The 24889-nt window shown below is 37.9% G+C and overlaps 3 protein-coding genes across 22 annotated transcripts in view; 1 reads left to right on the forward strand and 2 right to left on the reverse strand.

The window, feature by feature from the left end:
* The window catches only part of DNAI7 (dynein axonemal intermediate chain 7), a 94067-nt gene extending 89879 nt beyond the window's left edge, over positions 1–4188 (reverse strand). Inside the window, exon 1 of one of the 10 annotated variants that reach the window (XM_054443136.2) lies at positions 4007–4188. In XM_054443136.2, the coding sequence (XP_054299111.1) occupies positions 4007–4035 (29 nt within the window). In that variant the 5' untranslated portion in view covers positions 4036–4188. Of the gene's footprint in view, positions 1–3842 lie in introns of all 10 variants that reach the window. The other 9 variants (XM_054443138.2, XM_054443140.2, XM_054443139.2 and 6 more) reach the window with 9 other exon arrangements.
* Positions 4165–14048, forward strand: ETFRF1 (electron transfer flavoprotein regulatory factor 1). 7 transcript variants are annotated; one of them, XM_054443154.2, is made up of 5 exons: positions 4182–4298; positions 4436–4579; positions 7457–7700; positions 12961–13048; positions 13130–14048. In XM_054443154.2, exons 4-5 carry the CDS (start codon positions 12998–13000, stop codon positions 13349–13351), a joined length of 273 nt encoding a protein of 90 aa, XP_054299129.1. In that variant the 5' UTR covers positions 4182–4298; positions 4436–4579; positions 7457–7700; positions 12961–12997; the 3' UTR covers positions 13352–14048. The 7 variants fall into 7 exon arrangements, with proteins under 7 accessions (XP_054299127.1, XP_054299130.1, XP_054299129.1 ...); XM_054443157.2 differs by having other exon boundaries at positions 4245–4294; XM_054443155.2 differs by lacking the exon at positions 4436–4579 and having other exon boundaries at positions 4168–4298.
* A 234-nt stretch (positions 14049–14282) lies between these two features.
* KRAS (KRAS proto-oncogene, GTPase) overlaps positions 14283–24889 on the reverse strand; it is a 45048-nt gene continuing 34441 nt past the window's right edge. For 2 of the 5 annotated variants that reach the window (XM_054443150.2, XM_054443146.2), the window contains exons 5-6: positions 24499–24622; positions 18826–18946 (exon numbers count right to left, since the gene is read on the reverse strand). In XM_054443150.2, the coding sequence (XP_054299125.1) occupies positions 24503–24622 (120 nt within the window). In that variant the 3' untranslated portion in view covers positions 18826–18946; positions 24499–24502. Of the gene's footprint in view, positions 18947–21241; positions 21243–24498; positions 24623–24889 lie in introns of all 5 variants that reach the window. The other 3 variants (XM_054443149.2, XM_054443148.2, XM_063672528.1) reach the window with 2 other exon arrangements.

Genomic DNA, 24889 nt, shown 5'->3' on the forward strand with positions numbered 1-24889 from the left:
GATTTTTATAGAAAGGGAATCAGTTACTTAAAGCACGCAAAGCAGCCTCACACGGTGGCTCACTCCTGTAATAGCACTCGGGGAGGCCAAGGCGGGAGGATCACCTGAACCCAAGAGTTCAAGGTCAGCCCGGGCAACACAGGAAGACCTCGTCTCTACAAAAAATTTTAAAAATTAGCCAAGCACATGCGTGTGGTCCCAGCTACTTGGGAGGCTGAGGTGGGAAGATCACTTGAGCCCAGGAGGTCAAGGCTGCAGCAAGCCATGACACTCAGCCTGGGCAGCAAAGCGAGACCCCATTTCCAAAAAATGAATAAATAAATAAAACAGGCGGCTGGGTGTGGTGGCTCACACCTGTAATCCCAGCACTTTGGGAGGCTGAGGAAGGTAGATCATGGGGTCAGGAGATGGAGGCCATCCTGGCTAACATGGTGAAACCCCGTCTCTACTAAAAATACAGAAAATTGGCCGGGCATGGTGGCATGTGCCTGTAGTCCCAGCTACTCGGGAGGCTGAGGCAGGAGAGTCGCTTGAACCCGGGAGGTGGAGGCTGCAGTGAGCCAACATCGCACCATTGCACTCCAGCCTGGGTGACAGAGCAAGACTCAAAAAATAAAATAAAATAAATAAAATAAATAAATAAATAAAGAAAGAAAGAAAGCAGGCAAAGCTATGAAAAAATGAAGATTCTATTCAGCAATGTGTTTTAAGGCAGACCTATTCTTTTCTGGAAATTATTTTGGAAAGCACAGGATTTCAAAAAAGATTCACATTTACAATAATATCACTTATACTTTCCTGATTAGGCTCATGTGTTTATCAGATTTCTGGTAAGGAATTTGTAGGAGATCATGTGAACATAAGACACTTTACATATTTGAAGAGTTATACATGGGAAATATTAGTTCAACCCATAAGATTATACTGTATAAAACTGAAGTTTAACACACATCAGTAGATTCCATCTTCTTGAAGAGTGCATATATTACACTAATTCACTCAGCAGATATTAATTAATGATTTACACACAAGGCAATCTGAGGCACTGGAGATAGAAAAGTAGAGACTTTGCTGCCATATAATTTTTACAAATAGATTCTATTTTTATCATAGCTTCTATCAATTAATAGTTAACATACTTCCATCGTGAAATAAGTACTAAACAGCTGAATATGTAAATAGCATTGCTCCAGTTCTCAATTAGCCATATTTTAAAGAGGGGCAAATTGTCACTTCTCACTTGTGCTTTTAATATAAATCAGGTTTGGGGTAAGTACATATCTTCATTTCTCCTATATGTCATAATAGCCACTATGTAGTGAAGTAGTACTCAAAGTTCAGAGGGCATAAGAATCATACGGGAAGCTTGTTAGAAATGCATATTTATGGACTAAACGTGTGTATACTCACTTCTGTTCCTACATTGTGGTTCAGTAGATGTTATGGGCTTAATTGTATCGCTCAAAAAATTATATGTTGTCCGGGTGCGGTAGCTCACGGCTGTTAATCCCAGCACTTTGGGAGGCCGAGGCAGGGGGATCACCTGAGGTCAAGACCAGCCTGGCCAACATGGTGAAACCTCGTTTCTACTAAAAATACAAAAATTAGCTGGGCGTGGTGGCATGCACCTGTAATCCCAGCTACTCGGGAGGCTGAGGCAGGAGAATCGCTTGAAGGAGAATCACTTGAACCCGGGAGGCAGAGGTTGCAGTAAGCCGAGATTTCGCCATTGCACTTCAGCCTGGACAACAGAGCGAAACTCTGCCTCAAAAAAAAAAAAAAAAAAAAAATCATATGTTGGCTGGGTGCACTGGCTTACTCCTGTAATCCCAGTATTTTGGAGGTCATAGTGGGAGAATCACTTGAGCCCAGGAGTTTGAGGGCAGCCTGGGCAACAAAGCAAGACCCTGTCTCTAAAAAAATTTAAAAATTAGCTGGGTGTGGTGGCACGTGCCTTGTACTCTCAGCTATTCAGGAGGCTGAGTTGGGAAGATTGCTTGAACCAGGGAGGCTGAGGCTTCGGTAGGCCATGATGGTGACACTGCACTCCAGCCTAGGTGACAAAGCGAGACAGTCTCAAAAAAAAAAAAAAAGAAAAAAATTCATATGTTGAAATTCTGATCCCCAGTACTTCAGAATTTGATCTAATTGGAGATAGGGTTATTGCTGATTTTATTAGTTAAATTAAGATGAAGCCATACTGAATAGGGTGGGCCCCTAATCCAATATGATTTGTGTCCTTATATAATAATAATTTTTAAAAAAGGAAACTTGGATATATATACTCAGATGGAGAATGCCATGTGAAGAATGAAGTTTTGTTGCCACAAACCAAGAAACTACTAGAAGCCAGGAAAGGTCTGAACAGATCTCTCCCTAAGGCCCTCAGAGGTATCACAGACCTGCTGATACTTTGATCTTGGACTTCTAGTCTCCAGAACTACCAGACAATAAATTTCTTTTCTTTAAGCACTCAGTTTGTGGCAATTCCTTACTTGGCAGACTTAGGAAACTAATACAGTAGATTTGGAGTTGAGTGGGTTCCTGGAATCTGCATTTTTAACAAGTACTCCGGGTGCATTAGAAATAAATGTTCCATGGGCCACACTTTGAGAAACACTGGGAGAAGGATCTAAGAAGAAGAAGAAACTCAGGTAACAAATTCGAAGGTAACAAGTAAGTGGTTACTGTTCTCCCAATTTATTAGCAATTGTAAATTGACTTAAGGTCCATTTGCATTCCACCAGGAATGCTCTCCACTCCCTATTTCTTTTTTTCTTTTTTTTTTTTTTTTGAGACGGAGTCTCGCTCTGTCACCCAGGCTGGAGTGCAGTGGCACAATCTCGGCTCACTGCAACCTCCGCCTCCCAGGTTCAAGCCATTCTCCTGCTTCAGCCTCCTGAGTAGCTGGAATTACAGGCGCGCGCCACCACGCCCGGCTAATTTTTGTATTTTTAGTAGAGACGGGGTTTCACCATGTTAGCTAGGCTGGTCTCGAACTCCTGACATCGTGATCTGCCCGCCTCGGCCTCCCAAAGTGCTGGGACTACAGGGGTGAGCCACCGCGCCAGGCCTCCACTCCCTATTTCTTCCCACCATTTGTGGAAAACTCGTACTTATACTTTAAAACGGGTTGAAAAGCACTACTCTCTTTCCCTTGTTTCCCCTCACTGAAATTTCATCATTTCCAACTTGTGTTACCCCATTTTAGATACTTCAATTGTTACAGTTGTAAAGCTGTATTGTAATTAATTTGTTTAATCTGTATCCTATAAGCAGAGTTGTCGTCATGTTCTTCTTGGTATTCTTGGCTTCTAGCCCAGTGCCAAGTACAAAGAATGCACTCCACATTTTCCCTTAATTAATGAATTAAATAAGTAATTACATTCTCCACTTCCTCTCGTTTTAATTATAGAAAATATCTTGATGGAAACCACGTTTAAGAAAATCAGACAGAGATACTCTCATAGCTACATGTTGGCCTGTCTCCTTGCTGAAAACATGGCAGTTGAGGAGTGCAGAAAAACAAAACGAGAAGCTTTATCATATTTAACTAATGCAGGATGAGTACCTTGAATCACAAAACAATTCATATTCCCATAAAAGACGACATAAAATATTTTTTCAAAGCAGAGTAAATTGCATTAGCTTTTAATTAACTGCTGGAGAGGTACTAAAACATTTCCGCCAAGTTGCAATAACAAAATTTAGTGGGAACGTCTATCACTACTGAAAGTTACTAGGTTGGGACCAATTTTCAAGCTTAGCAACATTCGAGATCAGGATACCGTGTGACAGCTTTGACCATCTCCCGTTTGCAGAAACTGGTTTGGGACTCCTACCTGTCCGCCCGATCCAGGTAAGGAAAGCCATTGCTGAGAAGAGGGCCGACCCACCCCGAGGTATGAGTTATTTCCCAAACCGACCCGTTTCGCTGTAAAATATGACCGGCTCTTGATTACATTATTTAACACTGGTGAAGCAGAATCAGTGGTCGCCCTTCTACCTGCCTGCCTCATTTGCCTTGCTCACCATTAGGAGTCAAGCTCCACCGCAGTAGTCCACAGAGTCGGAGCAGAAATTGTGCGCACAAACGCTCCCGGGTTGTCCGGACGACAGGCCCCGCCCACTTGCGCTCCAGGAAAAAAGCGCAGCCGCCCGGAAGCTCTTCCGGCCGGCGCCCCGCCCCCTTTACTGACAGGTTGCCCACCTCCCCCAACCCCACCCCGCTTCGCAGCAGACGGACAGAAGAGTCGAAGCGGTCGAGGCTTTTGCGGCTCCGGCGTGCCGGAAAGTGCGTAAGTGCTGCCGCCGGGGAGTTTTGTTCCGTTTCCCGGATCCTGGGGTCTGGAGGCGAAATATGCTCTGGGCGAGGACCACCGGGTGTGGGAAGAGGGTTCTGAGCGTCTCCTGACGTTGACGGTTTATTTCCTAGGGTGTGTTGGGTCTTTCTGTGAGGGTTTCGAGAAGGAAACCGGCATGCGACTGGTTCATGCAGCGGACACCCGGTGGGAGGCCTGGGCCACTGCGGTTTAAGCCAGCAGGGGGATGGGGCTCATTCGGCAATTTAAAGAGAGAAGTAAGTTGGCTCCAGAGGGTTGGTTATTTTAAGATTAATGACCTTCGGATTCTTCTCTGTGTTGTTTACTTTCTGTGCAGCGTACGCGTCCTTTTTCCTAAGAGCGCCCTAAACAAGAATTGAAAATGAAGCAATTCCTGGGTAAAATATTCCTTAACATGAAGATCGCTGAGGCCCCAAAGACTCATTAGTTTCCCGAGGTCACAGACTAATTGTACTAACCACACAACCTTTAGAATTTCAGTCTCCTCCCACATGAAGAAACGCTGGCACCTTACACCGACAGGAAAACTACAATTAAGTGAGGCTGTTCTCCTCAAGCCCGACTGAATTCTCTATAATTGTAGGGCATACCTACACCCTGTTTTAGCATTATGAGACCTGAAATACTTTTAAATTACTGGCACCATTTCTCATCTCTGAATTATAAGTTTATAATGCTCGATCCCTTCCAGTGTTATTGACTACATGCATTATTCATAGATAAGTAGTACGACTAAGCTAGTCTTTGTGGGTTAAATTGTTATTATCCCTATCGTAACCTGTAACTATTATAGGTTGTGTAATAGTTATTAGCATTTTACATCCATATCCTGGTAGCAAGATAAAAACGTTTTAATAGCGACTTCGTACAGAGTTCTTATTCAGTTTACCATAGCTGTTTGATATGAAAGTTAAGGCTTCCTTTTAAATTAGTTTCAGTAAAACTAATGTTTAATGATAAAACACCTCAGTCAACTCAAATTAGGATTCATCGGGGTAAGGAGATAGTGCAGTAATCCCAAGTTACCTTAAAATAGTGGGCTTTTAGAGGAAAGGCTTTACTGAAGCTCTCACTGTATCTACCCCATGGGGAAGAATGATTAACAACTTTGGGCACCACATAACCCCCCAGTAAAATGACAATTGTCCATTAGCCTAGAACTGGACTAGTTAGTTAAGACTAACTAAGGAGTTAGTCTTAACTCCTTAGCCTAGAATGACGGGGGAAAAACTATCAATGGGGGACTGCAACCGCTGTCTCATCCAGCGCACACATCCAAGTTTTCAGAATAATAGGGGGCTTCTCTTAGTCCTTAACTCCTGACTCTACTTAAAACAGTAACCTCCATGACTTCATGCAGAGTTCAGGAGCAGCCTCAGGGCCCTGCTGAACTCAAAATTGTTTATTCACTACATTGTGAACCCAAGGAGACCTATTTCTCTTAGTGGCTAAAGTAAACCTAAATGCTTCGAGGTCAACTGCATAAAGATAAACTGCATTGCCTGGTGTGGTGGCTCACGTCTGTAATCCCAGCACTTTGAGAGGCCAAGGTGGGCAGATCACGAGGTCTGGAGATCGAGACCATCCTGGATAACACGGTGAAACCCCGTCTCTACTAAAATAATACAAAAAATTAGCCAGGCGTGGTGGCTGGCACCTGGAATCCCAGCTGCTCTGGAGGCTGAGACGGGAATCGCTTGAACCCGGGAGAAAGAAGGCGGTTGCGGTGAGCCAAGATCGCACCACTACACTCCAGCCGGGTCAACAAAGCAAGACTCCCTCTCAAAAAAAAAAAAAAAAGATAAACTGCATTAATTCATATAAGTTAACATATCAAAGAAGAACAAATTTACCATAGCCACACTAGTTACATTTTTGCTAGGCAAGTGTTTTATGATACATAATTTGTAAAAAGACCAACAACTAAAAAGGACAATTTAAGCCAGGTCCCTAAAAGCTTTCACAAGTTACAAATTGTGAATTAAATGAAGTTGTGCTGTTAAGCATTAAACAGGTTATAGTTTGCAATTTGAATTACATCTATGTAGATTTAATTTTAAATTATGTTTAAAGAACATGGTTCCCAAGAAGTGTTTTTTGTTTTGAGACAGGGTCTCAAAATGAATTTTGCCCAGGTTGGAGTGGTGGAACAATCACGGCTCACTACAGCCTCAACCTCCTGGGCTCAAGCGATCCTCCCACCTCAGCCTCTCAAATAGCTGAGACTACAGGCACATGCCACCATGCCTGGCTAATATTTTTTTACTTTTAGTAGAGACAAGGTCTCATTATGTTGCCCAGGCTGGTCTCAAAACTCCTGAGCTCAAGCCATCCTCCAGCCCTGGCCTCCCAAAGTGCTGAGACTACAGGTACAAGCCACCATGCCCAGCCTAAGAATCATTCTTAGTAAGATTATTTCACACTGCTAATGGCTCTCTGCCAAAAGAAAAAAAAGGAAGTTTAAAAAATGAAGTAGTTAATATAGTGGGTTAAATACCCTTATCTAATTTTACTCCCTTCCAAAACTACTAAATCTACAGTAAAATGATATAAAAATAAATTGGAAAAATGGGCACAGGAGATAACAGCAATAAAACTCAGAAGCTGGAAAACAGGTGAATGAACGTGACTTAGCACACCAGGAAAACCCAATTCACTCTGCAAAATTCTCAAAAGGCACTGAAACAGGGGCCCTGAAATTGGAAGTGGACTACATGAAAGCTATTTGAGAAACACCTCTAAGTAACTCTACCCCCTTACTCCCATAGAAGACTAGAGGTTTATTTCTGGACAAAGTACTACTAGTCCCTGGACTGGGGCATCCTCGGGCATTCTAGAGAAGCACACTGGAAACAAAGTTAAGTGAATTTAGGTATACGTAATGCTGGATGCAGGGCCTGCATTCCTCTTTCACTTTTTAATGTTTAGTAGGCAAATCCTTAGAAGACTGGAAGACTCAACTCTGAGGAACTGACCAGCCCAGGAGGAGCAATCCAAGATACTGACATCAGAGGTTCCCCAGTAAAGGCCCACCCAGAGCACCCTAAGTGAAGCCCAGAGTCTATATGCTTTACCCACATATACAGATCTAAAAAGCTTTTTTGTCTTTTCAGTGATAAGAGTAGACAGAAAAGAATGACCAGACTTTGGAAGAAAGCTCAGAAGTGATAGAGACAAAAGCAAGCAGAAAAGCAATTTGAAGTAAAACAGCTCAGAAGTGATAAGAGACAAAAGCAAGCAGAAAAGCAATTTGAAGTAAAACAACAGAAAATTTCAAGCAAGCAAGAATCAGTGAACTTGGAAAGAAAAAATGCCTACGTAGTATGCTTGTTATGTGAATTAGCTCATTAACTAGTAGTAAGTACAATTTAACAAGTATTAATGTAGAAATAATGTTGGTTCCTGTGTGATTTTTTTTTCCCCCCGAGGAAAGAGGAGCCAGAAAAGCAGTAAATGTATGACCTTCAGCAAGAAAAGGTCATGGCTTCACTGCTATGCTGGCGGCAAGTGCCTTTCAGATTTTTTCATTGATTCAAGTGTATATTCCCAGGGTTCCTTCCCCAGAGAGGCATACCCCAAGTTCTGTGTAGCCATCAACTGAGAACAGGTAGTCACCTATCCTACCCACGAATTGGCAGCCTTGTGGTTTAGATGGATTTCTGCTTCCATGTGTTATTTCAGCATCCCTTAGCTCTGTTCTTAGACTTTGGCTGGCATTTCTATTATTTTTTTAAGTTTTACTGAAGTAGAATTGACACTGAATTACACTTATAAAGTATAATTCGATAAATTTGGTTCATATACATACACATCTATATATGCATATTTATAGATATATATGTGCTATATAGTGTATATACTACATATAGTATAATATATAGTATACATATTTTTGTTTCCATAGAAACAAAATAAAAGGAATTACTATGTACTATATACTACATATATCTACTGTATACTACATAGTACAGCATGTACTATGTGTACTACGTAGTACATATAGTACATACAGTACATGCTGTACTATGTAGTATATAGTATATATATAGTACATAAATATATATGTACTATGTAGTACATACTATGTAGTATATGGTAGATATATATACCATAGTATACTAGATACTAAAAATGGCTGGCTACCTCTGTTTGTCAATATATATTTTAATATATTTTTGCAAGTAATAGAAATGCCAGCAAAAGTCTAAGAACAGGGCTAAGTGGTGGGAAAACTAGATACTATATACTATATAGTATCTATACTAACTATATAGATTTTTATATATACATATATACACGTATGTATACATACATACACACACAACATACACACACACAATGAAGCCATCAGCACAATCAAGACAATAAATATACCCATTATCCACAAAGATTGCCTCATGCATCTTTGATTCCTTCTTGGTCTCCAGCCCCTACTCCCATTCCCAGGCTACTCTATTATAATTTTTGAGTATTTTTAACATCTCTATAGTAGTCTCCAGCTATGCTGAGAGCAATCTGAGTGGTCAAAATTAACTGTCCAGGAAGAGCAGAAATGAACAACTCAATAGAACACTTGGAAGATGAAAATGAGAAAATCCCCCATACAACTGAATAAAAGACCGGGTGCAGAGGCTCACACCTGTAATCCCAGCACTTTGGGAAGCCAAGGAGGGTGGATCACCTCAGGTCAGGAGTTCGAGACCAGCCTGGCCAACATGGTGAAAATCCATCTCTACTAAAAATACATAAATTAGCCATGCTTAGTGGCAGGCGCCTGTAATCCCATCTACTTGGGAGGCTAAGGCAGGAGAATCGCTTGAACCCAGGAGGCGGAGGTTGCAGTGAGTTGAGATCATGCCATTGCTTTCCAGCCTGGGTGATAAGAGCGAAACTCCATGCTTAAAAAAAAAAGACAAATGGAAAATAGTAGAGAAAAAAGGAAGAGAACGTGTTTAGAAGTTCAAACATCCAAATAATAAAAGTTCCGGGAAGGGAGAAAAAAGAATGGGGGAGGGAGGAAATCATGAATGAAATGATTTAAATTTTTTTCCCAAATTGAAGGAAACAAGTGTCCAGATTGCAAGGGCCAACTGAGTGTCCAGCACAATGGATAAAAGTAAATCCATTGTCAACACATCACTAACATTTCAAAATCTTCATGGAGAAGATTCTGTAAGTTTCTGGGGAGAGAGAGAAAAAATACAACACATACAGAGGATCACTTACCAGGACTGCTTTGAACTTAATAGCAATGGTAAAAGCAAACAGATGAGCAACTACTTCAAAATGTTGAAAAGAAAATTATTTCCAGCTTTCAATTCTATACTCAGACAAGCTATCAAACAAATAGAGGGAGCCAGCCATTTTTAGACATCCAGGGTCTCATTTACCTTCCATGTACCCTTTTCAAGAAGTTAGGATGTGCTCCGCAGAAACAAAAATAAAACCAGGAAATGGAACACTTTGTAATGTAGAAAATGGGATAATCAACATAGAGGATAGGCAAAAGGAATTTCTGGGAGCATGGTCAAGTAGGATTCCAGCACGACAGTTGTGCTTCTTGATGTAGAGAGCAGTCAGTCCAGAGTCAAGCAGCATGACTCACGTTGATGTCTGTTACCACCAAGATCCCTGCTGCCATTGTATCATCTTTTTAACCTGAGGACATTATGCCCAGGCAAGCCTGGCTCAGATTCTTACTGGTATTTGCCTTGTCTTGACCATGTGGCAATGAAATTCCTGCTCTCTTCTGTGCTGTGCTGACTGGACCAACTGAGGACACTCATTTTTACCCTTCTTTTTCAACCTATTCCTGTTGATGTTGGGCGTTGGTGAGCTTAAAGCAGAAAATAGTCTTCCTCCTCCCCGCTTTTGCTATGTATTGGCCAGAAATCAGGTATCAATTCTACACTTTGATCTTTCCACATGCTTCAGTTGTGAGGAGCCCAGTATTCACTCATGATGTTGCAAATTAACTTCTTTAGAAGGGATCCATAAAGCCTGGAGAAGGTAAAGCCAGACTAGGACTGTTGGGCTTTAATTAACAGCAGCATTGTTGCCCTTTTCCTTGCTAGATTCGTGCTTGCTGCTCAAATTGCCAATATTAAATATTTAGGGCAATGTTCATGAGTGCTGGGAAAACTAAAGACAATAAGCAGGAAGTCATTAGAGGCTATCTTGGTAGAGATGGGGAAGGAGAAGCAATTGGAGAGGGGCACATGGGGGCTTCTAAGACTTTTATTTTGTTTCATAACTTGAATGATGGGTACCCAGATGTATATTTTACTTTAATTTGTACATTCATATTTTATGCAGTTTCTATGTCTAATACGTATAAAAATTTCAGATTAAATGAAATATGTGAAGGCACTGGCGCCCTGCCTTTCAAATTGTAAAAGGTGTAAATTTTGCAAAATGCCTAAAGGGGCAGGTGAGGTCACAATGAGAATCTACACTATTGTACTTCGGGGTTGAACTAAAACAGAAGTAACAGGAGAACTTAAATTATGTAGCACATTATTTTTAATTGAGTATGGTACTGTAATTTTAATCCACATTTTCTGCTAGTTAACTATAAAATAACCCTTAAAACTGATCTAAAAGGCTATTTTAAAAATATAAGTTGCGGCCGGGCACGGTGGCTCACGCCTGAAATCCCAGCACTTTGGGAGGCCAAGGTGGGTAGATCACGAGGTGAGGAGATCAAGACCATCCCGGCCAACATGGTGAAACCCCGTCTCTACCGAAATACAAAAAAAAAAAAAAAAAAATTAGCCAGGCGTGGTGGCGCGCACATGTAGTCCCAGCTTACTTGGGAGGCTGAGGCCGGGGAATTGCTTGAACCAGGGAGGTGGAGGTTGCAGTGAGCTGGGATGGCACCACTGCACTCCAGCTTGGGGACAGAGCAAGAATCCGTCTCAAAAAAAAAAAAAAGTTGCTCCCTGCTTGCCCTTCAGAGTAATTCAGTCCAAAAGTCATTACATGGGGCTGAGCAAGGCAGGCATCTGGGGAAGGTGGGGGCGAGAGAAAGGCTGGCAAGGTAGTAGCCCAACAGGGGATACTGGAGCCCAAATGCAGTGAGGAGGGCCTCTGGGGGTAGGGACTTGTGCACAGCAGCAGCCTAGCAGGGGATGAGGAGGGCATCCTGTTAGGGTGAAGGAAATGGTGGCACAGGTTTTTGGAATGGGAACAAAAGGTGAGCCTTATCCAGGAGGGAGGAAGTGGTGCAGTGTAAGTTGCTTGAGCCCAAGAAGGGTAGGTTGGGGGAAAGGGGGAAGAGAAGACCATGCATGTGGGATGGTGGCAGTGGCACTCTGGCATTAGGTGGCAGAGCTCAGAGAGTAGAGAGTGTGTGCTGAATGGTGACAGCAAGAGGAATTTGATTACATAATGAGAGAAGGGGTGATGATTATAAAAAGTAAATTTATTAAGGACAAGTGGGAACCAGACTTCTCATTGTTCAGCAGGAGTATTAAACCTATGTAAAGAGGGGAAATGAAAATAAACCCTGTAGTATTGGAATTGAATGTTAGGTAGCAGATTATATGGAGATTAATATAAAAGTCATACACACACACAACACCTAAATCTATATGTATATACACTTGCAGCTTTGTCACTTAGAGGACCTGGGAACAGTGACAGTCCCATTGTGATTAGCATTTTTAGCACCCAGACCTTGGTTTCTAAAACATTCCATCCAGATTATAGTTTCTAAATGCTATTCTCCATTCAAAGGACTAGGTTCCTTGGAGAAATAATTTTACAATGGACAATCTTAGCAAATACAACGTTAATTGGGTAATCAAAATTATCAATCACAATGGAACAAATTTCAGTTGCATCCACCTGATAGGATGCAATGTTAAGAGCTTACTATTCAACTCTAACAGGTAGTGGGAATTATTTTCTAGGTTTAGACTGTCATGATGCCTTTAAGTTTGGAGCCTCCTCCACAAAGTAAAGTTAACACATTACACATAAAGATGCATGATTTCGCCTGTTCCTCAGGGACACCCTCTTACAGGTTGTTGATTTGGCCTCTTCACCACCAGTCTTACTGCCCATCTACTATTCCAACCTGCTTAACTCACCCAGTTTCTGCTAGTTTTCAGCCTCCCTTTGGATAAGCACCCATCAATATTTGATCAGGCTTCTGCTCAATGTCCTTCAAGTGGATCTGGCCTTGCCTTGAGAGCAGGGTAAAGATAATCTCGTTTGTTGATAAGGAAAACTCAGGCTCAGCAAGGTTAATTAATCTGTACATTATGCAACTGGGATTTAAATCTAGTTTAACTCATTCCACTGTAGTAAAAGGAGGTACACGTACCTATCTGTGATGACAATCCACTTTCTCTCTCATCTTATTTCCTTCATAAGACTTCTCACAATCACAATTGTCTTTGCTTATTATGTCTCCCATAGGAAAATGTCAATTAAGTGACAGCAGGTAATTTTATCGGAAGTGTTTATAACTATATCCCAGTACGTGGAACGAAAAAGTTACCAAGAAATATTTATTGAATGTAAAAAAGCTTACCGTTTTCTCAATGTGTATAACCTTTATTTTTTTAAGACTACAATGCAACTAACTGCAAAAACATTTTCCTTTCTTTAGGTATGTTATGCATAAAAGTGGATAATTTACATGATAAATGAAAATGGCCAATTCTTTAAGAGGAGAAGTACTAAAACTTTATAAAAATGTAAGTAATTACGTTGCCAATTTTATAGAAATGTTATTATGACATGGATTGTTTAGAAATATATAATCTTTCTTTTTGAAGCTGCTGTATCTTGGACGAGACTATCCAAAAGGAGCAGACTATTTTAAAAAGCGTTTGAAGAACATTTTCCTTAAAAACAAAGATGTGAAGAATCCAGAGAAGATCAAAGAACTTATTGCACAGGGCGAATTTGTAATGAAAGAGCTAGAAGCCTTGTACTTCCTTAGGAAATACAGAGCTATGAAACAACGCTATTATTCAGATACCAACAAAACTAATTGATCATTACTACTTTAATTTAGCTGACAATCAGTGCCAGCTGTTTATGTATACCAGCTGTTGTAAAATAATTCTAACTTAAAATGGGAAGAAACACATGTTGTGTAAAAAATCCCTGAGCTGCCCTACTGAACTAAATAAATAGGTTTCAACTTCTGTTCATATGGAGAAATTATCAGCAACTTTATGCTCGATTTTGATATAAACATAGCAATTTAGCTATACTACCGATTATAAATTAATGAGCACCCAATTTTGAATGAAAATACAATATACTTACTCCTGTAACTTAACTTAATAGGACTTAGCCAATTATTTTTAGCTTATTTCTCCATTTTACTGACAAGAGAATGCCATTTACTGAACATTTAATAAGCAAAATAATTTCTTACACACTTCTCAACTTTTGAAAGGAATCCCTTATTTTTTCACCCAGTTTGGTATGTTAACAGCACATACTCAAGGTTCACTACAAAACAAACAGTTCCTGGTAATGATTTAAATGTAGTTATAGACATAATATGTATGGAGTCATTACTTCTGACCTTGAAATAGCCTGCTGGTGACTGGCATTACATACATAACTATTCAATTATTTCCATTATTAATGTTGCTGCTGCTACTTTTGGGCCTAAAACCAAGTCACCTGTTGTGTATCAATTACCTTCTTTGATAAAAGGAAATAAATAATGTTATCCTATTTTTTTGTCATAAAGGCAGATTTGTTTTGCATCTACTTCTAAATATGGTTTTAAGTTTAAGCAAACACACCTTTACCTAATATCCACAGCACCTTTTAGAAATAAAGGATACTTCTAACAAGCTGCATAAGGATTCACTGGTATACTATAGTGTCTATGGCTTATAAAGTATTCCATATCCATTTCGGGGCAAACAAACAGTTCAAATTCCATGAATAAATACACACTCATAGTCACTGTAACTATTTTTATTACATTACAATAATTAGGAGTAGTACAGTTCATGACAAAAATATTACAAATTTTAGATCACTTCACAGCACATACTCCTATAAACATTTAAAAGTTAATTTCAATTAAAAGAGTGGTCATTTTTAATGTTTGATATGACCAACATTCCTAGGTCAGCGCAACCAAACGATGGAAAACAACTGGATCACACTGCATATGTCCCACAAAAGAAAGCACAATGTACAAAATGTGCATGTTTCAGTTTACACTATACAAAAATAGTTAAAATACATTCCAGGTAAACATGTTACATTAAGAAATAGTACTAGTAAGAAATTGGCACTCAAAGGAAAAATGCAAACGTATTTTCAACATGAAAACACAAGACAGTGGAATTGGAAACTTTCGGATAAAACACTGTAACCCAGTTAGCTCTGTGGGGGTGTGGGGGGACAGATGGGCCCTCAACATTTCTGCAGATAACTTTTTTTTCCCCTAAATTCATCTAAATTACCTATCATTATCCCAAACAGGCACTTCAAACTATTAAACTAAAACACAGATCTTAATCTAGTTATGACTATTCTTCAAGAACTCATGTGAGTATCTTTAGAAAGAAATTTTCATTTTGACAGCTATTCAGTTTCTCAATGCAGAATTCATGCTATCCAGTATTAACACAGAAGTTACTAAATATAAATTCAGCTTTAAGGTAACTGCTGGGTTCTAAAAAACATTACTACATAATTATCAAGAAATCATTACTTTTTGACAAATGGAAATCTTCAGATAGTTTTTACTGTCTAAAAAAAATCCCCTAAAAAAAAGTTATATACTGTTTGTTTGAAGAAAAAATGGTTAGAAGAAAAAAAAAATCAATGGAATACAAATGAGATGAACTTGTGCAAACTGTAACTTAACATGCCCCACAAAGTTTCTATGTATGTATTAGGACAAAATTGTGCAATGGTGACAGGTTTTGATAACCTATAAAAGTTAGGTTCTAAATTCCTATGCAGTGTGACTCAGTTAAATAGAGCCTAGAATGCCTACTTGGGAATATTCACTCAAATGATACAATATACGTCTGCTATATTCTTCCACAAACATGTTAATGCCTAAGACTATGTAATTTAGCTTTTTTTTTTTTTAAACTTCAAAAAGGATTTTTATCTTTAAGGCTGTAATAATTAGATAACATTTATTTCTAGAATTCTCCCCCTTTAAAATCTCTACAAAAACAAATCTTTTGTTAAACCATTCAAAGTTCACATAAAGGTAATTACCACTACCTTAAAAAAATGCCCATCTACATCAAAAATTCAAGAGGCCTAAATATCCCCTCATAAGCACTGCAGTTCCTGAAGTATGGCCATTTCTTTCTCTGTGTAGAAACAAGAGGTACTGTGTAAGTGTTAACACCCTGCCTAAACAATGTTCCAAAGATCTGTAGTTTAGCATAGCAATTCAGAAATCATACTGATTTTTACATAGAAGTTTCCTTGTCTGTGAACTAGTTCAGGCACCTGTTTATTTGTACCCAGATAAAACTATTAATTTTTAAGTATATTTTAATCACTTATGCAGAGAAAACTGGAATATTACACATTTGGGTCAATATGAATATCTGACATACACCTTAATGTGTAAAGTAATTGTCCCAAAAGAATCACAGTTATGCCAAATAAAAAAACAATATAATCAAGTTTATTCCTTTAAAACAATGAAGTGATTTACATAAAGTAGCTCGATCAAAGAGTTTCATTGGAGTCATAGCAAAACAATTATAGAGCTGGCACAGAGACCAAACCCCTTCTTTGCAAAACTAAAACACACATCGTGTTATCTCTGGGTCATATGCCTTAATAAGATATTACAGACCACGCTAGCACTACCTAAGGACCGGGATTATGTCTCTTGTTTGGGGATACCATATACCCAGTGCCTTGTGCGGTGACTGGCATCTGGTAGGCACTCAATAAATATTTGCTGAATAAATGAGTTCTGCAAAACAGGTTTATGAGGCCAAGGCGGGTGAATCACTTGAGGTCAGGAGTTCGAGACCAGCCTGGCCAATAGGGTGAAACCCCGTCTCTCCTAAAAATACAAAAATTAGTCGAGCGTGGTGGCACATGCCTGTAATCCCAGCTACTCAGGAGGCCGAGGCACGAGAATCGCTTGAACCTGGGAGATGGAGGTTGCAGTGAGCTGAGATGGCGCCACTGCATTCCAGCCTAGGTGACAAGAGCGAGACTCTGACATCAAAAAAAAAAAAGAGTAAGCTTCATGAATTAAAGTATTTTTCACTGCACGAAGATTTCTGGTTACTAAAACAATGGAATGTATTACTGTTACCAGGAGTAGTCCTAGTTGTAGATTACCTAAGGAATTCTTTCAGCACTATCTTTATTAAATTCTCCTTCCACTGGATAGGGGTCTGTCTATTCATACCAGGTTTGAAAAATCCTACTGTCGCTAATGGATTGGGCAGCAAAGAGATGTTCAAAGGATCAGCCACCACCTGAAAATTAGTGATTAGGTCAAATCCCTTTATGGTATCTGTCAGATTCTCTTGAGCCCTGAGGAAATAAGATGTAGGGCATTTCTGATGTGACTTAATGGGAAAACTTCATGGAGATATCCACAGCAGCAGTAAATCTTATGGTTAGGGGAATCAGAAGTATTAAAACTGCATCAAGTCATGGGGCATGTGGAAGGTAGGGAGGCAAGATGACACTAATATGGAAGGAGAGTCCTAAAACGAGAATGGATATTCAAATATAAACTTTACCTCTTGCACAATTTTGCCCAAGATTGGCACTGAAGATGGTGTAACATGGTTAAAAAGTTACAGATTGTGCTGAGCTTGACAAATAAGTGTATCCTTATGTAAACGGAATATAAATCACATAGCTGTAAAAAAAACTAAGAGTTTGAGATGACTTCTTTTAACATGAAGAAATGGATAGTAAGTGATGTCCTCAAAATCAGAGTCCTAAAAGACACCTATCTAGAACCTAAGTCACCTTCTTCCTAGTCCAGTGATACTTTCACCTCACCATGCCATCTCACTTCATATATTTTAAAATAAGTAACATTTTAAATTTATCAAAAGGATTTTTATTAATATTTATTTTAAAGCATTATTCGTAAATATGGATCAGACTTGAAAAGTGTTTATGAAATGTTAATTTAACCAGTGTTAAGAGAACTAGCCAAACCTAGAGATTGTAAAACTTTTTCACTTCATTGTTTAAAAAAAACATTAATGTCTTGGCACACCACCCCCCCAAAATCTCAACTTTTGAGTTCATATTTAAAAGTAATTTTTGAAAAAGAGTTTGTTTTCTTAAGAAACAAAAGCGACGCTCTTGATTTGTCAGCAGGACCACCACAGAGTGAGATTGTATCTTGTTGAGCTATCCAAACTGTCCTAGTCCCTCCCCATTTTCACCAACCAATGCATGACAACACTGGATGACCGTGGGGACACAGTCCATGCTGTGAAACTCTCTATGAAAGCTCAAAGGTTCACACAGGGCCTGGCCTTGCAACCTAGGTCTCTTCAACACCTAATAAGCTATAACTGGCCCAAATAATCTTTTAATGTCACAAGCAGAATTAAAACTATCTTCAAAGACTCAAGTTGAAGAAAAGATTTAAAGTTATACTATGAAAGAGCAATCTGACACAGGGAGACTACATTTAATTCCTATGAGAATTTTTTATACATGTTAAAATTTTTTCAATTATTATAAAAATTTAGTAGCATGTAAATATAGCCCCAAAATGGCTGCTATAATAATCCCCATTTCATACTGGGTCTGCCTTAACAGGAAAAGCTATTAGGAGTCTTTATAGTAATTTATCTAATGTGAAAAGGAAATGGCCTTATAATAGTTTCCATTGCCTTGTAATTTTTTTCCATTTTTTTCTTTTTATAGAAAAAATATAATATTTTGGGGAGAGTGACCATGACTAATAGCAGTGGAAAGGAGACAAAACCTTTGTGAACAGTGTAACTTTACATTCATCAGGGATGACAAACTATAGGACATGATGCCTAGAAGAATCATCATCAGGAAGCCCATAAATTTGTGTTCCCTCAATGTTTCAGTAAAACCAATTAGAAGGTCTCAACTGAAATTATAATTAGTAATTAATCCATTTATGTGACTAGATAAAACACAGAATAGGGATGATTCAAAAGCTTCATTAATTTGTTTCACACCAACATTCACAATTGGTAAGAAAAATAAGAAGTAATCAACTGCATGCACCAAAAACCCCAAGACAGAAATCTTAGGTATTCAGTTTCTTTTTCACAGGCATTGCTAGTTCAAAAACCAAAACTCTGGGAATACTGGCACTTAGAGGAAAAAAAAACTTCCACTGTCATTTTAAAATAAGCAATTAAGGTAAAAGCTAACAGTCTGCATGGAGCAGGAAAAAAATTAGGTAATGCTAAAACAAATGCTAATAATTTAGTGTAATGTACAAAAATTACCACTTGTACTAGTATGCCTTAAGAAAAAAGTACAAATTGTATTTACATAATTACACACTTTGTCTTTGACTTCTTTTTCTTCTTTTTACCATCTTTGCTCATCTTTTCTTTATGTTTTCGAATTTCTCGAACTAATGTATAGAAGGCATCATCAACACCCTGAAATATATAAAAAGTATTAAAATGTGAATATATACAGTGGCTTCATGTGTACAGGTAACGAATTTCCATTATTAATGGAAAAAATATTAAGAAAGGATTCTTTATGTTTCTCTTCAGGCAACTGAATATATATTACATATATTAGGACTTTCAGAATTCTTAAATGTCATCCGCATAGATGTTTTGTCAATATTATAAACAGGAACACTAATTTTCACAAAAGACAAGGATAACCAATGGCACAGAATTTTAAATAAGGTAATGACTTTTTCACAGGAGAACTTAATTTGCTACTATTTTTTCCACATTGGCAAACCTAAGTCACCAAAATCCAAATGCATGTGTGTGTGTGTGTATACTTAATTGTCCTTATATTTCTGGACTTTAGATATAAGCCATGCAACTGTAAACTATGTTCATATATCTTCACACACAGTAACAGTATTTGAGTCCAGTTCTATACTTACATAAAATCCATTGGATTTAAAAATTTACCAAGAAGTAAACAAGTATTCGAACATCCTATTCCAATAATTTATCAAGAAGTAAACAGTATCTAAACATATTATTTCAGTTTTCAAATGATATATATTAAGGGATTAGTTTCAATTCATGTATTTATCATTAAGAAAAAGGTTTAAAGTGACCCCAACACAGGAGAATACCACTTAAAAACACTAATAGCTCAGATTTGTGGAGAAATTAGCTAAATCATTTGAAAGGTCTTATAGTTTACCAATTTGGAGGAGATTCTTTCTATCCCATAAAGTTTTAATTTCTGTTTAATATATTAGGTATTCAAAAGCTTACCATATAAAGCCAAATATCCTGTCTTCAAAGAGTTTAACAGTTAGTCATTGTGACCACCATCTATTTATGATTAAAGCAAGGTTATTTAAATTTAATGGCTAAAAGTGATTTTAAGCCATAATAATTTTCAACCTAATAATCTACAGTGTGAAAAATGGCACTCTCAAAGTGGTAGAAGAGTAGATTTTAAACCTGCAATACTTAAATTATGCAAGATCCATATACAAGTCAATTCTTGTCATGTCTCCAATTAAAAGAAAAATATAAATAAAAGCAAAAATGAAGAAAAAATATGATTCTCTCTGTATTTTAAAACCTGTTCAACTGAGTAGTAACTATAAAAAGAAAATGTGTTAACCTCACAATACTTCCAAACCTAGACAGCAGAGGGCGTCTTAGAAACAAATACCCAACACATTAAGTTGTATAAATCAAGCCACTTTAAGAACAATGAAAACTGGGTTTTTACTCATTGTAATCACTTTGTAGGATATTATAAACTGTGTAAATAAATGTATTAAAAAATTGTATGTGTACAAATATTCAAGTTATATTATCTTGAAATTAATTTAAAACGTTAAGTGGGCCGGGTGCAGTGGCTCACACCTGTAATCCCAGCACTTTGGGAGGCCAAAATGGGTGGATCACTTGAGGTGAGGAGTTTCAGACCAGCCTGGCCAACATGGTGAAACCCCGTCTCTACTAAAAATACAAAAATTAGCTGGGCGTGGTAGCAGGTGCCTGTAATCCCAGCTACTCAGGAGGCTGAGGCAGAAGAATTGCTTGAATCCGGAGAGGCGAAGTGCATTGTAGTGAGCCGAGATTGCACCACTGCACTCCAGACTGGGTGACAGAGCATGACTCTGTCTCAAAGAAAAAAAAAAACAATGTTAAGTGGTATTTCTCCTTTACTGTACTACTAAGATTAACGATATTTCAAAATAATAAAATTTGGAGCATGAAATTTGGACCATAAAATTTGGAGCTACAGTTAATGAATTTTCCTAATAGATCTACAATTCAAGAAAGCGTGACCAATATTTTAAGAGAGATAAACATAGAATGGGAATGAAAGGCTAGTCCACATTAAGCAAACAGTAGGATAAAAACCAGCATTATTTATTTGAGCACTAGTGAATGTCTCCAGTAAAGTCCCCAAACTGTACTCACTGATGTTTCCCACTCTCTAATACCATTACTGATACTACACAAACATATGCTTTTGTTTCTCCTACAAGAGAAAGGAAAAGTGGTAAGAAATAATTTATCAGCAATACAATACCATCAAGGTTTGATTACATATATGTATGTGTATGTATCCCTTCAGGCTAAACTCTTTAACACATATAGAGGGGAAAATTTCCAATGATATAATAAAAATTATTCTGTAGCTTGCCAGCACTTGACAATTTGACAGTTTAGAATCATAAACCCTTAGAATGTGATGGAATCTTAAAAGAGGATCTAATCTAACTCCCTTACCCTGAATGAATAAATTCCCTCTGATCACATCCTTATGTAATCTACTCCATTTCTACTACTTTCACAATGAAGAAAAATGCCAATGGTACTAAAACGGTAAAGCAGAAAACAATGAAAAACCATGTGATGGATACGGAGAAGACACATTTTATGGTGAAAACACAGAATTTGAAAACATTACTTTCTAAGATTCTGACAAAGATTCTAGGCTTATGGTGCAATGAACTCTCCTCTCTACATCATTTTGTTAAAATTAAGTAATTTTGGCCCAGTGCAGTGGCTCACACCTACAGTCACAGCAATTTGGGAGGCTGAGGCAGGAGAACTGCTTCAGGCCAGGAGTTTGAGACCAGCCTGGGCAACACAGCAAGAACCTGTCTCTACTTTAAAAATAAATAAATAAATAAAGTAATAACAAAAATTAATTTCAATCATGAAGGAAATGTCACAACCTGCACAGAGCAATGAATTCTTTTTTTCTCATATGAGAACTAATCATTCTCACACATACACATAACATTATCTTTTTCAGGACTAAGAAAAGCTAATTTATATATGTTTATCATTGTCAAATTTTTATTTATTTATTTCCTAGAGGTGGGGTCTCATTACGTTGCCCAGTCTGGTCTTAAACTCCTGGCCTCAAGCAATCCTCGTGACGTGGACCCCTAAAGTTCTGGCATTATAGGTGTGAGCCACTGTCCCTGGGCCAAAATTTTTTTATTTTTACTTTTTTTAAGAGAGAGAGTCTCTTTCTGTTGCCTAGGCTACAGTGCCATGGCATCATCATAGCTCCCCCCTGCAACCTCAAACTCCTGGGGTCGGGCAATCCTCCTGCCTCAGGCTCCCAAGCAGCTGATACTACAGGCACACACACCACAGCCAGCTTGTCAAATAAATTTTTTTTAAAAACTGTACTTAATTTTAAATATTTAATTACCAAGTATACTTCTCTTTTATATAAATTACTTCCATGTGTACTGAAAAAACAAGGATTCGTCAGATCAAACAACTGTGACATTCACCTACAGTCACTGTATAAAACATAATTTGCACAAATTAGAAATTTTACAATAGTACATGCTTACACCTTTGTTTTAAATATAAATTAGAGCATAACACTTATTTTACTCTAAACAATTCTATTTTTAAAATCATCTAATGGTGAGACAATAGGAGGAGAAAATAAAAAAACCACCACCTAAATCTGGTCATGGTACTGTTATTTAAAATGTGTAACTTTTCAAACTGCATTGTTAAATTTGCAATATTTTAGAGGTTGTGGCAAAATTTAACATGCAAAATTGCTTTAATTGCAAAATATTGCTTTATGCAATGATACTCAAAAAACATTCAGAGTTCATAAATTTCAATAAAAATTAATGCCAGTCATGCTTTGTTTCTGAGTTTAGTAGATTAGTACACCACATAATATCTTTTGGGATTGAGTCTACTATTCAAATGTATATTTTATACTTTTGGGAAATATCTGAAATTCATGTAATAAAGAACACCAACTTGTAATAAATATAATAAATGATATGCTAGTAGTTTTTGAAAACTGTAATTTTATTGCCTATTCTTAAGAACATATTACAAACAATATGCATCCAAAGCTTAAGCTCTGCCATGAACTTTATGATACCTAGTAAAGTATTTTCTGAGCAAGACAGAGTTTAATATGGGTTTAGAAATGAAAATGAGAATTCCACGCAATAAATATTTACTGGGTAGTTACTATGTCCCAGGAACCTTACTAGGCAATGGGCGTGCAAACATTAAAAATATGTAATTCTGGCTAAGATTTTGCTGTCAAATAATATAGGAATGAAACAGAAGAGGTTATTTCAACATAACATGGGAAGCATATAATAGTTAAGAATAGTATTCTGGGAATACACAGGAAGGGCTCCATGCCTAGTCTAAGGGTTTAAAGAAAGGTTTTTAGAGAGTAGGAGACTGGGGAATCATGAGAGTGTTAGCTAATTAGTAAGACTAGGGATAAAAATACTGGCATTCCAAACAAGAGCCAAGACTCAAGGGAAGGTAGGAAATAACATGGTATTTATTTATAGAAGAACAAAAGAAATTCAGGCAAGATGAAGTTTTTAGATATAAGACCAAAAAAGAGCTGGAGTGGTGGGAAGGTAGTAAGGACTATCTGCAACACACGTGGAACATGAGATTTTATTCTATAGCTAAAATGACTTTTTTTTTTTGAGACGGGAGTTTCATTCTTGTTGCTCAAGCTGGAGTGCAATGGTGCAATCTCAGCTCACTGCAACCTCCGCCTCCCAGGTTCAAGCAATTCTCCTGCCTCAGCTTCCCAAGTAGCTGGGATTACAGGCACGTGCCACCACGCCCGCCTAATTTTTTTGTATTTTTAGTAGAAACGGGGTTTCACCATGTTAGCCAGGCTGGTCTTGAACTCCTGACCTCAGCTGATCGCCCGCCTAGGCCTCCCAAAGTGCTGGGATTACAGGCGTGAGCCACCGCGCCCGGCTGAAAATGACATTTCTTTAAAGTGTATCTCTCCGGTTTCACAATGAATGATGGCAGCAACTGGTAAACCAAATAGGAGGTTCTAGCAGTCCAACAAGAAATGATAGGGGCCTGAACTAATGATGACATAAAAGACACAGAATGTAACATCACAGGAATTTGTGGATACTTCCAAACCAGGGGGAAAAGAGGGCGGTAGGAGTCATCCTAAAATTCCCAGGTTTCTCACTGGGATAAGAAAGTGCTGTGCTGCTGATGCCACTGAGATGGAGAACTTAGGCAGAAAAATGGTTATTTGCTTGTAAAATATCCAAAAGAAAAAATACATTTAACAATGGCTTTTTCCCACCTTCTGGGCCATTCAATATTACTGCACTCTACTATCGCTCATATCTTTTTCTCCCTACTAGAAAAAAAAAAAAAAAGCTGCTGATTATCTCAAAACTTGAGTATGATTTCCCTTAAAAATAAAGGTAAATATCAGTTCCCAAATATTTAGTTTACTTAAGACTCATTAAATCATTAGACTTTATGCCAAATATAGATTAGTCTACTACAGCCATCAAAATTGTCTCAATTATAATTAATTCCCACTAGATTAAAAATAAATGTACTAATTATGGAAACAAGTTTCTTATCTTTTAATACTTCAAGTCAGAATACTACACCTAAGTAGTTCTAAAGTGGCTGCCACCTTGGGACCTTTAAAAGACATCTGCTTTCTGCCAAAATTAATGTGCTGAACTTAAACTTACCAGATTACATTATAATGCATTTTTTAATTTTCACACAGCCAGGAGTCTTTTCTTCTTTGCTGATTTTTTTCAATCTGTATTGTCGGATCTCTCTCACCAATGTATAAAAAGCATCCTCCACTCTCTGCATTGTAAAACACAACTTCTTTAAAGTCTGTTTCATTGGTAAGAGTAATTTATTGGGATAGCCATGTGCAAGAAGTTTTGAGATTATGAGCTTGAGATTTTTTTTTTTAAACAGACATCAGACTGTTTGAATAAAACTGAGGATGCAGTTTTAAAATATGGGCTAGAATCCTGGTTTGTTCTTAAAAAGTCAGTTCTGTTTTCTAATGGAATTAAATTTTAAAAATTTTAAATTAGGAATTAGGAGAGATTATGACAAGCCTAA

The sequence above is a fragment of the Pongo pygmaeus genome, chromosome 10, assembly GCF_028885625.2.
Source record: "Pongo pygmaeus isolate AG05252 chromosome 10, NHGRI_mPonPyg2-v2.0_pri, whole genome shotgun sequence".
NCBI classification, from domain to species: Eukaryota; Metazoa; Chordata; class Mammalia; order Primates; family Hominidae; genus Pongo; species Pongo pygmaeus.

Bases quoted from the DNA above. Each gene is read 5' to 3' on its own strand.
- ETFRF1 (XM_054443152.2), top strand. From the start codon at position 12,998: ATGAAAATGGCCAATTCTTTAAGAGGAGAAGTACTAAAACTTTATAAA. The intron at 13,049-13,129 runs GTAAGTAATTAC...TTCTTTTTGAAG, and splicing joins TACTAAAACTTTATAAAAAT to CTGCTGTATCTTGGACGAGA.